The following is a 13,458-nucleotide window of genomic DNA, read 5'->3' as shown; positions in this document are numbered from 1 at the left end:
AAGTCCACCTGGAGGCTGGTCACTAGTGGTGTATCCCATGGCCTGGAACTGGGGCCATCCTTGGAGATAACCCAGAACATGACTGGACACAGTCCTGGGCAGCTGGCTCTAACTGACCCTACCTTGAGCAAAGGGATTGGGGTAGTCCGGAGGTGCCTTCCAACCTCAAGGATTCTGATTCTGTGATCCAGGGTTGCACAGCTGCACAATGTCAATGTTGCCCTTGCCCGCAGGCAGCTAAACTCTGCTAAGAGTGTTTTTTTTCCTACGGTGTGCGTTTTTCCTACTTAATATCTGTTCTTTCATGGACTACTGGATGACTTTTTTTATGGTGCAGGGAAAGGATTAATCTCAAAGTACATTCTGAGCTTTGACATACCTGCAGAACAGATGTTGGCATTTGCGCTTGAAACAGTTTTGCTCCAATGCTGTTCATTAGATACCCCAACTGTTAAAAACTACAGAAGTGTGACATAGGCTAAGTATCCTTGCTTTCTCAGCTCATGTGGTGTCCTAGTTTCATTTGTTCTTTTATCAGGGAAGTTGGCCAATGGATACAGCCATAGAGAAAGGATAGATAGAAACTGCCAGATAAATGTTTTCTTTCTAATTAGTGACATAAAAGAATTGTAGACTGTGCCATGCTACTCATTGTTATGAACTTCTTATTTAGGTTGAATTTGGTTGAAGCTTTTGTGGTGGATCCAGAACTACGTCAGTGCCTTCAAGAAGATCTCTTGCGTCGCTTCCCAGATCTTAACCGGCTGGCAAAGAAATTTCAGAGACAAGCAGCAAACTTACAGGACTGTTACCGAATGTATCAGGCTATTAATCAACTGCCTAATGTTGTACACGCACTAGAAAAACATGAAGGTAATGAATGCTACCCCCATCTATTTTCAATGTTTTATAATACGCTGATGATGCAAAGAAATAGTGTGTAAATTTCCAAAGATTACTTATTTCCTGTGTACTTTTGTTGGAGGAATAAAGTGTAGAGACTTTTGATTTTGAAATAAGCTGAAATTTTTAAATGCCAGTCAGGTACTTAGAAATAAATGTAGCCAAATCTTTACATGAAAAAGCATTCCTGTTAGTGTGTAGCTGAAATACTTCAGCTGTTGGGTCATGGTCTGGTCTTTGACATAAGCTTGTCTCTAAGAATTCTTGTGTGTGTATTACGATCTTACAAACAAGACACCATTCGTACAATATTGTGTTCCTTTTGAACTCGCTTTGCACTTTGGCTTGTAATTAAACACAAACCAGTTTAAGCATTATCAATATAATTTGAATGGCTTTTTTTTAAATCACAATGCTCCTGTTTTTGGTAAGAGTAATGTGGCAGGGTTTCTTCTGATCTTCATTAGTGGGAAGTTCAGTGCTATGACAAGCAAATCTAGAAAATTCAAAGGTTGCTATTTCTTTTCCTTTTCTATGTGTTACCAAGAAAATGCAGAATAACGTAGTATCAGCATAACAGAGGGGTGATTCAGTACAGCAACAGCAGTCCTAGCCTGTCAGAAAGCATATTTTTGTAGAAGCCCATTAATTTGTTTGAAAATCTCTTTGCATAAAGCAAGTGCTAAAGCCTTAAAGAGAAGTATTTTTTGAAATGGTGTGGTTACAAAAATTTCTTTCCTGAATTTGAGTAGACGGTAATATTACGCTGTATCTTATCATTTTCTGTACTATAGTTTTATGACTTCAAGTACTGAAACTTATCTTCTAAAATATTAATCTTAAAATAAATTAATTCTTGGTTGCTGGCTGTGTTATTTCCAAAAACAGTTAAGATCGAAAACTGGGAAGAAACTGGGAGATACAACTTTTTTTTTTTTTTAAAAAAAGCTTGGTTTTGCCTTGGCATGGAGCTCTTGGATTTCCATCTTAAACTGAGGTATTAGTTTAAAATGCTCGCTTCCTGTCTTTACTTCTTTTTCTATTAGTTGTCATTTGGATCAACAGAGTTTCTCTGTCATAACATTGGGGTAGGAAAACAATTCCATTTTTAGAAGTTTTGAGGAGCAAGCTGTGTAAGGCAAACTGCTAAGCTTGCCATATGGAAATTAATAGACTGCAAAAGGTTCTTGCTGTTTTACATGTGAATCAGTCGGCCTTAGTAGGGCATTCATCAGCAGTATAGCTAAGATAATTTAAAATAGGTGAAATGTGTTATTTTTATTTTTATTTGTACTTGTATACCCTTGTTTATAGTACAAGTATGATCTGGTAATTATGAATGTATGTGACTGATTGAGACTGAATCTGATCATTTTCCTGTTTTAAGACTGTATAAAATCTTTTAACTCATCAAGAGATGGAAAGTCAGAAAGATCTTTGACAATTCTGAATATCTGCCAGTCTCAAAACTTTCTTTTCTGGTGAATGACTCTGGGGAGGCAGAGCAACTACACCATGAAGTGCTCAGCAGTGATTGCCTTTCCCTCAGTATGAAGCATTGCTTTGTTGAGATGCTTGTTTTTATGGATGATGAAAACTGAGGAGGGGGGTAATGAGTGAAGATGACTTTTATTTTTTGCACATAAGAAACCTGCATAAGACAGGAAAGGCCTCTGAGTCATGAAATCATTTTGCTATTGCTGGCAAAAGGGAGCAGTTGTTCGTTACTCAAATTGCCAGGGCATAAAATCTAGGTACTTACAAGATGCCTGTCTTCCAGAAGTTGCTGAAGCATCTTTCTTCCCGTCTCAGGCTGACACTCTTTATTTTAAGCCTGTAAATATGCAGGATACAGGAATTGTATGCTGGGTTCCAGGTGTATTTTTACCAGGCTGTATACAGTGGCTTGAACACCCCCTTACTGCTTTTCAAAATACCTCTTGTTGTATGTTACAGTACTGTTCTTTCCATGACTGTTGCACTGGTGCGTTATAACCATGTTGTGATTGAACTTGGCTGTTTCCCATCCATTATCATTTCCAGCTGATTATTCCCCTACTCATAGTGGAAATTTGTTTATCTATCAATGCGTCGTCTTACTGTTAAATTTTACTTCATTTCTATTAGTCCAGTTGTCAAGGTCAGTTAGTTATGTTCCTGATTTATGTTGTTCCAGTATCACCTACTGATATCTTCCACATTGTATATATTAGTGAATTTTATAAGCAGCCTTCTTTTGTGCATTAATATTATTAATTCACACATCTTAAAAAGATAAATGCTTGCATGAGCCCTGGAGGAACTGTATTGCTGGTGTCCTTCCAGCTAATTCATCTTTTGCAAGTCTGTGATATCCTCTCTGTCTGCCTTTTGCTCATTGTATTAATCATGAATCTTGCATGTTAGTATCCCATGTGACACCATATTGAATGCTTTAGAAGAGCCCAGATTAGGTCTACAGATTTCCCTTTGTCTTAGGCAGTCAGTTACTTCAGACAGATATTGTCCTATACAGGTATGATCCACCTCTAGTAAACTCGTATTATATTTTATCCCAGTTTCCGTTTTGCTCCTTTTTCTTTCCTCGTCATTTTTTCTGAGACCTTTTGTACCATCAAAATGGACACTGCTTTAAGTGCATAGTTGGGATTTGTCTCTTTTCCCTGGATAATGTCAGTTTTCATACTTCTGTTTGCTGCCAAACTTAACTATATAAATGTTTCAAGTTTGAAGATTAGAGTTTGATTTTAATTTGTATGCAATGTTTTAAACCGCATTAATAGTAAAGTCTTTAATGCAGGTAATAAACACTTCATTTGTTCTTCAGTAAGTAAATTATAGTTTTATGTACCTAGGAGCAAATAGACTTTGTGGTCAATATGCATCTCTGCTTTTGATGGTACATAGATCTATTATTATTTCTCTCAACAATTAGCTTACATGCTAATCATGTTCAGTAGGTGCAAAAGTGGTTTTTTTTACCGTGCATCTTTTATATCAGTTTAGGAATGCAGGTGCAAGACAAGTTGGAGTTTAATTTAGAATTTTTCAATGGTGTTTCCTACTTATATTCTCTTAATGCCAAGTGTTATGCTTTTAAGAAAAGCATACACATACCACTTTTATAAATCCTCAGTGTTCGCTGACTCCACTATTTTCCTTTCTTCAAGTGTTCGATACTGAATGTGAAGTTGGATTGAAAGTGTAGATCAATTTTGCAATGTATCAGTTTGAACCGTATCAGAAATAGATGTAAAGGCATTAGTATTTTATTTACTAAATAAATTAAGATTTTCTGATTTTCGAATTTGACATCTTCCTGTGGTGTCTGAAGATGTACTCTCCAAACTTGAATAATGAAATGGTGTCGTGAAACTTTCCTACTTACTCCTTTCAAGAAAACAAATTGTAATTGCTACTTTAAGTTCAAGCACAATCATTTTTCATTAATTCAAGAATTGAATTAATTTCAATTGAAATTCAATAAGAATTGAAGGTAATTTCATCATGTGTGCCATGCATTCTGTCAGCTGGTGCACTGGGAACTGCTGAGTCCAATCTGAAAAATGGATGTGAAACTTCTTTTCTGCTCTTCAGTCTCTTCCTTCTTTACTGCCTCCTTTTATTTCCTAGGTTGGTTTGTATGTGTCTTCTTACAGGAGGGGGGAAAAAAAAATGTTGCAGAGAGCAAGCAAGAGATTTGAGATAAAATCTCTTTATTTCAGATCTCTCTTAGTTTTGAAGATTTTTAATCAGCAGAAGGCTCCATTTTTACAAGTTCAGTGATCTCTCAATAACTTGTGATTTTTTTTTCCTCTCTCTTAATTGATACTAATCAGATAAGAGCTTTAACTTAAAAGCTTGGGGGAGTGAGGAAGAAAAAAGGCATAGGAGGAAAAGGAAACAAACCAACCTTTTTCTTTCTACATGAATTACAATGCTGAGAGGGAAGAGAGATTCCCTTGGGTAATCATGTCCTCACTGTGTAACTTTTACAAGAAATTTTTCTTAGGAAAGATTAGGACTTTTTCCCTAGTTTGGTAAGAAATTGAGAGGCTCTGGACTAGCCGGAGCTTAATTCTGTGTTTCTCTGTTAAAGTGCAAAGCCTTGCCTGCAAACAACGGAAGCAAATATCGTAATTCTGTACATAATGCAATGACTATAAGCTCATAGTATTGGATTCTTTTTGAGGCATTTTGTGTAAATCATATAGTCAATAATGCTAATGTCTCTGTGATTAAATCATAACTTGAAGTGGCTGCAAAGATGCAAACGCTCGTTTACTGACAAAGAGTTTTCACAGCTGACTGCTGGATAGGTGCTTATTTGTAGACCTGAAGGAAATACTTCTTTCACAAAATTGGCGATATCTGTGCATGCTAAGTTAACTGTGAACTGCATTTTGCGTTTGCTTACAGTGTTCTGTGGACTTCCAACCAATATATGCACTATGCAGTTATACTTGGTGCTATAGAGTATCGGTGCTAACAAAGTATGTTGGAAAAGACTGATTTAATTTTGGTGACTTTCTGTTTAGTGGAAAGATCAGTGACTATGAAGATCTGGTTAGAGTAGCTGGTCCTTTTTAAGGAAAACAAAACCAAAAAACCATACACCACAATATCTATTGATGTCCATACTGTAACCTACCAAATATTCCCAATTTTTGGTAATTTTGAATTAAGAGAAATTAAAAACTCTTGAGTGTGGATGATGAGGCTTCTACTTTGTGTCTACAATTGGTTACTGTAGAACACACTTCTTACTAAGGCCATTTCAACTTTTTATGTGCAAGAATAGGTAATGTTCAGACAGCAGGTTTGCTTTCAAACTGTTGTTTGTCTGTAGTTTTACTCATAGTAGAAGGGAATTAATCCCACCAGATATGAACAAAGATGGCAGAATAGGTGCAAGCTTAATCAGAATATAAATTGGACAATGCCAATTTTAGAAGAAGATATGCATGTGTCAGTGAAATAATCGTAACCAATCTTAATAATTAACCGGCTGTATAGTTGTGCAGTTTATCTTGGATAAGTGAATTCTGGTAAAGTTGTGGGGTTTTGTGAATGATAATTTTTTGTGTTCGTTCTTAACAGGAGCTCACCAGATGTTGTTGTTGGCAGTGTTTATAACGCCTCTTAATGATATCTACTCTGACTTCTCAAAGTTTCTGGAGATGATAGAAACAACATTGGACATGGATAAGGTATGGACTGGTGTGTGGGAGGGGGTTTACTTAGCAATTAAAGTTTGTTATTGAACTTTGCAATCTTCTCTACGCTCACTACATTTAATTGATCATTTATATTAAGTAGTTAGTAATAGTTTAGCTGTGGAATGTATGAAAGCTGTTAATTAGTATAGCAGTTGAATATCAAGAGGTTATTCACCCACTGTCTGAAATTATCTAGTCAATGAAAAAATGCTTTGGGTACATGGATGCTGTGGACCTGAAACTATTTTTTAAAAAACTTCATCAATATTAAAAGTGGAGAAGTTATTTTGTCACTTTTCTGCTTCTTCATATTTTCAAAATTACTGTGATATGTCTCAAAACTAGAATGTAGCCAGAATATGTTTATTACATATTTCTCTACTTCTATAAAGTTCAGTAGACTTCGTTCTATATGATGGGATTAAGACTTCATAACTAACAGTTTGCTTCTGTGAAAAACAGTTGGTCTAGGTGTAAAGAGTGACTTTACTTTCCATTGTAAAGACATTTCTCACTAGAGGGAATGCTACTACAATTTTCTTAGCCTTGCATCTACATTTGCTTATAAAATATTACTGATGATAGGACTATGCTTGCAAGGAAAAACTGACATTTTATTTCAGAGGAAAAATTGGCCAAAGAAAGCTGGAAGGAACATTCCTGTTCCTTGAATCGGTAGCAGAAAGGAGAAGAGTTGAGTATAAATGACTGATTTGTCATTTTCTAACACTGAACGCTTAGGACACAGGCAAAAACACGAACTGTTGCTTAACTGAGTAAAACAATGCCAAGGTTTTTAGTGAGTTTGGTACATCCTTTTTTCCCATTATATTTGTTAGAGAATTGGTAAGATGCGTTTTGAAATGTACGTGCTTGGTTAGAAATTTATTTAATGTTCCTTTCTCAATAAGATGTTTCAGTCATTTTGGAAAACTTGGGAGGCTTTTAGGATTTCGTAAGTGTCGATCTCGGCTGACTGTAGAAATATGAGATCTACCTGTGTACTGGGGTACTATGGCAAGGTGTTGAACTTTTGAAAACTGCAATGGCTTTAAAATTTTGAATGTGCATATTTTTCTCCAAAGGCAGAAGCACTGCATTTTATCTCTTTGTATTGTGTGTGCATTCATCGACTGCGTTTTACTGTTTAAGGAAAGACTGTTTGATTGACATGTTGCTGTAATTTGTGATATATGCTAATGAAGAAATTTATAGCTTTAGACTAGTTACAGACCATCTGTTGATGCAGTTTATATGCCCTGGGACTCTGTTTTCTTTAAAACTAACACCTGTTCTAAGCCTTCACCCTTCGTAGTCCAGCTCTTCAAATTTCTTTTCAGCTTCTACTTAAAAATTTTTTTGTTGTCCTTCTAAACAGACTAACAAGTCGGTTATTTTTAATCAAGAATCCGGTGTGTCAGATTTGGGTTTTTTCCCCTTCAAGATACTGGAAAATGGCTATAGATAAGCCATTATAGATAAGCCAACACCGGTTTTACCAGAAGAATAAACCTTGTCCGTGTGAATGTTGAAACTTGAACTTTGACTTTACATTCCTCTTACATTTTTAGGGAGTTCAAACAAAATACCCCAGCTCTCTTCTGAGTTTGATTGAAGGACAGGTTGTCATAGCAACTAAATTATGTCAATAATCCGTTCTAATATAAAAAGAAACATCTAAGTTCAAAAAGAGTGGGACGTGGGTATTCATTTACCTAGCTGTAATAAAAATTGAGAAACTGTCATTTCCATTCCTGTCTTTCACAGAATCGTAAGGGACCTTTGAAAAGCCATCTACTCCAACCTCCTCCTCAAGTCAGGGCAACTTCGAAGTTTGTTAGCACTTTCAGTATATGGTATTTTGGATTTTGGTGTGAGTATTAGGAGCACAGCCCTTTACAGAAGGACAGGTTTTTCAGATTAGCTAGCTAGCTCAACATAGTCCCAGAGCCTGAAGATTATTTGCTGTCACCTCATTGATTTGAGCACCCCTTGGAAATGTGACTCACTTGGGTCTTATTTCATGTAAGTTAACATAGACAGATATGAAAGTGTCGTCAGTGCTGTAATATTAGTCTGCTACTTACCATGTTAAATATTTTATACTTTGAACATTCATTTCAGAGTAGCTCTGAGCAAAAACTTAAACTAAAAAAAAAAAACACTTGTGTGTTTAGTAGAACAAAAGGGAATGTCTAGCTGCTTCTTATCCATATTGTGTTAAGGGATTTGCTTTCATTATAACCCTTTGCATGACTCTTGCCAGTAAAAGATGATATATAGAGCAAAGGTGGGAGCTAGGGTGTTCAGACAAATCTGTTGCACATGTCTGTTGCATTCCTTAATCTTTGAAGCAAATGTTACATTTGTATTTAGTGCAGTGCAGAGTTGTAATTTAGACTGTAGTGCATTTCAGTGATCAATATATTGGTGAAATATCACAATGATGATGAGTATTTTTATTCCTCTTTTGGGGAGATCAGAGGGGAGTCAGTTGGGTTCACTGGTATTTCCTTCCATTTTTCTGGTGAGGTGTAGCCTTACGGGACCATAACTGATGGTAGATTCATTAGGTACAAACCACCAAGAACTCAAATACCACGTTCCTGTTAATGCTTGTCCTGCCACATTGTTGGCCATGTTTACAGTCACTGGCACAGTTACAGTTGTGCCAGTGGAGGTTCAGGTTGGATATTCGGAAGAACTTCTTCACTGTAAGAGTCTTTAGGCATTGGAACGGGCTCCCCAGGGAGGTGGTGGAGTCACCATCCCTGGAGGTGTTCAAAAAATGTTTAGATGTGGCGCTTCGAGACATGGTTTAGTGGGCATGGTGATGTTGGGTAGAAGGTTGGACTTGATCTTTGAGGTCTCTTCCAACCATAACGATTCTGTGATTCTATGTTCATACTGAGGGCTGTGGAAGAGAAAAGCAAAAGTTTGCTTTAAGTGACTTACCTAATTATATCTGAGATACTGCTGTAGGAGCAACACAACTTGAGAAGAACATTAGAGGGCAATATGTTTGTGAGTGCCTGATATTTTTATTTATTAATTAATAGCACAAGTTTTTAATGTTTTTAGTAAACCATAATAATTTTACTTCCTTAGCAGTTTGGCTGAACTTTTAATTTAATTTAAAAATGTTTTCTATTTACTTGATTGCACTTGGCTTTCACTTGGCGAGTGTGGTCAGATGGAGCAGTCAGTTGTGTTTGTCGCCTGCTAGGGGTTACTTCATGAGGGCTGAATGAGGGAAGAGCTGCCCTATAATAGTTGGGGTGGATACTATAATATATTAGAAGCTGTCTTCAAACTGTGATCTTACACATTTTTAAATTCAGATTTTCAGGCTGGGATAATGGGAATATAGGCTGCCAGATGTCCTAAAGACTTGGTATCTACACCTGGAGAAGCCACTGGGAACTTACCCTGGTGCTGGAGTGCCTGGTCTGCTGCGAACTGGTTCTTGAACTGCTGCAGTCTATTAATGTAAACGGAAGCTCAAGTAATTTTACTGTAATGCTCCTGTCCTGAAACTTCACAGCAGTTTAGGATTTATTTCTTCCACACTAGCAGCCTATGAGTTCATTTCAGCAGGTTTGTTAGAGCTGTAGTGGAATTAGCAGCAAGCACATGAAAACTAACTCCATCCCCATGACAGCTGGACTCAGCAGTGGATGAGGCAGTAACATAGCTTTTTTTGCATGTTACAAGCTCTAGCTGTGCGTGGATCTTTGCTTGCAGTGAAATGAGAGCTTGTCTGCAGCAAGGAGGCCCTGAAGGGTGGAAGTGCAGGGCACAGCTTTAGTTCTGGTCAGCCTCTCTGACATGGCAGTCTGGGTGAAGGCTGGAACCGACAGCCAGGCTGGGTGCCTGCTGGGGCTACCCGGAGTGTCATGGGTCCTTGGGAACCTTACCTTCCCTCTCCTGAGGTTATGGGACTTCTGCAGTTTGTTCCAGGCTTCAAATAATGCTTTGAAACTGTAAAACAAAATTAGTTTTCACTTGTCTGTCAACTTTGGTTGCTGCATGAAGCCAGTCATGACAAGAGCTGGCATGTGTGGCGTTTGCATCCCAGCCTTCCCAGTTTCTGTTTCAGATCCAGGATCTGCCCCACAAAGCCTTTTGTGCTGTATGCTCTGTCATAAATGTTGATTGCTGTTCTTTTAGCAGAATTATTGAGGGAATGGGAGGAGCAGGCCTATCAACAGGGATGTAAGAGGGAGTGAATTTGTTCATACCCCTTTCTTCACGCCTCCAGGTTTCAAGACTGTCCTCTAAAATCTGGTAATTCATTATTTTGTGAAGTCCACATCTGTGGTTAAGCAACTGGAGAAGTTTGCCACTGCAGTGTGTTTGCAAACAACACAACTGGAACCAAAATGGCAGGTTGAGTGTAATGCCTTGCAGTGCTGGTAATTGCAGGGAGGGAATAAGCACCAATGGTTCAGTTTTCCATGATGCAACTTCTGTGGAAGGTCAGATTATCCATTGGGAGAAGATCATTCTCAGAATAAAGTAGCAATCCTTCAAATATATAGTATGCTGTGCAGTCTCTTCATATGATAGTTTACTTGTCCCTCCATTGCAAATTCAAAATGCATAAGCCCTGTGGCTTTCATCTCCAAGATTGCATTCCCAGGTCTTTGTTCCAAGTTGCTGCAAAACCTGGGAGTCTTTGGTCTAATGCTTTTACAAATGTTTTGATGCACTGCAGATTTGAAGTGCTTCTTGTGCTTAACAGAACAAGATGTATGTGGTGGTTCTTGCAGTTGTATAGTTCCTGTTCCCGGCGCTTTCTGGAGTGATGCTTTTAGTGTCTGGGAAGGAGTAAAGGAACTGTGAACCTCCCTTTCCTCTTCTCCTTCCTCCTCTTGCTAACATATACTTGGGGGTAAAAGTGAAACTGTATGTAAACCCCCATCTTCCTTTGGTGTGTTTTGCTAAATATTTGCAGCTGCTTTATGTACAACTTTGCAGATAATTCCCAGCTAGGGGTAGCTTCAGGAAAGTGATGTGGGTTTTTGTTTGTTTGCGTTTGTTTTTTAACTTAATTAGATTAAATGTATTACTAATACGAAAGCCAGTGCTTAGTTTCCATGTTGGACAACAGTGCTAATATTTTGTTGATTGTAAAAGTTTGTATATTAAAAATCTAGTTTCTTGTATTTAGCAGTTACAAGTTGTGCTTGCGAATAAAACTTGAGGCTTGTAAGGTCATCAGAAATACACACCTGGCAGTGGCAGTATGGGGAAGAGAACAAAAAGATGAAATACAACTTGCTTCATCTGTGCCTCTGAAAATGTTTAGCTTGGAAGGAAGTGTGCATGCTTTTCAACTCAAAATAACTGGGTTGAAATTGGGTAGGATTTTTGGTAATATTATGTGGGCTCCTTCCATAACCTCTTGAGTGTGTTTTGGGCAGGAATTACTATTTTAGAAACTTCTGTGTTTCCAAAGATTTCTTGTTTTGAAATGCCCCATCCTTTTACACTCTGTCTTGATTAGCTGCATAAGTCCAGGCTAGCATACAGATTATGTAGATAAGAATTCAATTTCCTCCGACTTCCCTTTTTTTCCTGCTTACTGCTCAGTTATTTGTATGCAAATAAATGTGCAGACAACTCCATTTCAAAGTAGTCTCTTAAATTGGTATATTTTGCTTATATAAAGTGTATTATTTGAGAAAACAAGTGTTTGAGATGTATTTGGTGTATAGTTGAATTGGACACCAAACAGCATTGCATTACAAAATTATATATATAAAAAATAAATTGAATAAATTAAGTAAATTCATTTCACCATGTATGATCAGGGAAGTGATTCTTTTTTTTTACTACCTATATTAATATGAATTTTTTCTTGTTATTTTTCCCTAGGTGGAGAACCATGAATTTCTTGTCAAGGCTTCTTTTGATCCTAATTTGACAGAATTGAGAGAGAAAATGAATGAACTGGAAGAAAAAATGCAGTCCTTTTTAAAGAGTGCAGCCAAAGAACTAGGTAGGGTATGAAACTGCCTTTGATTCTTACCTCCTTTGTAAAATGTTTTGAGATAAAGTGATGAGAACTGGTATAAAGGAGTTAAGGGATGTTTGTGTTACTTTATTATTAGTTTGAGATGACTTTAGTTGTCACAGTACAATCTGTTGAAAACAGTGATTTTTGGTTTGGAACTTGGCCTTTTTTTTTTTTTTAAGGATAGCATTGCAGAATATTTCAGAAATTTATCATGTATGTTGCAAGATACTGCAGAATTAATTTTGTAGAACTGTGACTCATGTAACTCTTCGCTAAGCCTAGTTCTATTTTATCCTTTGAGGATATACATTATATCCTATGAGGATGTGCATTGGAACTTCCTCCCCAGCCCTGTGCATTTTCCTGAGTGTCCATTCAGGACATGGTGATTTTCTTTTGAAGTTCTTTGTAAAATGTAATGTGTAAGTAAATGAAACATTTAAAGAATTGGTTATCCTATGCAAAAAATTCCATGTGCAGCTGATGAACCGGGCATTCAAAAATCAACTTTAAAAAAAAAAAAAAGTCAATTTTTATTGCAAATATGGCAAGGAAAACTGGCAATACCATAGTTATTTTAGGTTACACCTTTAAGGGCTTGCATATTTTTTAGTCTAGATTTTTTTTCAGTATAAACAAGACACCTGGATGAAAAGAAGGAAAGACGAGATTGTGTGGGGATGGAATGAGAAATCTCACCAGTGGAAGTATGTGTTAGTAAAAGGATCACAAAACTACGGGTGCTGTGCTTACAACAGAAGCGCAGGATATCCTTGCAGTGTGCTATGAAGATTTTTCACATTTCTGGAGAATATCTAGCAATACAGTAATTGTGAACCTGATTTGAATATGCAGTTTGAGAGCATATTGAAGTAACAGCAGAGAATGAATCAGTAAACTTCTGTAAGGTCTGGATATTTCTCATACCTGTACAGAACCAAAGCAAGTATACTGATTAGCATATCCTAGAGAGGCTACATCATACAAACTGGGCCTTAGTGAGCAGAAATAGCACAGGCTGCAGGATTTTTGATAATACTGTTGTTTTCTTTTTTCTTTTCATCTAAAAGGTTTGGAGGCTGGCAAAAGTATCAAACTGGAGACCAATTCACAGTTTGGACATCACTTTCGAATAACTTGCAAGGAGGAAAAAGTTCTCCGTAACAATTCGAAATATGGAATAGTTGATACGCAGAAGAATGGTGTGAAATTTACGAACAGGTATGAGCTCATCTGGGTAGGCTTTCAAGCCTGTTGTGAAAGAAACAAAATTGTTCCTTTCTTTAGAATTATGCCAATAAACTGGTTTCCCTA

The 13,458-nt window shown here is 37.1% G+C and overlaps 1 protein-coding gene across 1 annotated transcript in view; it reads left to right on the top strand.

The window, feature by feature from the left end:
- Positions 1 to 673: 673 nt before the first annotated feature.
- Positions 674 to 13,458, top strand: part of MSH2 (mutS homolog 2) — a gene marked incomplete at its 5' end in the record, with an annotated part of 27,363 nt that continues 14,578 nt past the window's right edge. The window contains 4 exons of the mRNA XM_009706968.1: positions 674 to 873; positions 6,004 to 6,113; positions 12,003 to 12,126; positions 13,215 to 13,365. Of these exons, the coding sequence (XP_009705270.1) occupies positions 674 to 873; positions 6,004 to 6,113; positions 12,003 to 12,126; positions 13,215 to 13,365 (585 nt within the window). The remainder of the gene's footprint in view (positions 874 to 6,003; positions 6,114 to 12,002; positions 12,127 to 13,214; positions 13,366 to 13,458) is intronic.

This window comes from Cariama cristata, unplaced genomic scaffold (genome assembly GCF_000690535.1).
Source record: "Cariama cristata isolate BGI_N322 unplaced genomic scaffold, ASM69053v1 scaffold6199, whole genome shotgun sequence".
In the NCBI taxonomy this organism is placed as follows: Eukaryota; Metazoa; Chordata; class Aves; order Cariamiformes; family Cariamidae; genus Cariama; species Cariama cristata.
This window is presented reverse-complemented; position numbering and strand designations above follow the sequence as displayed.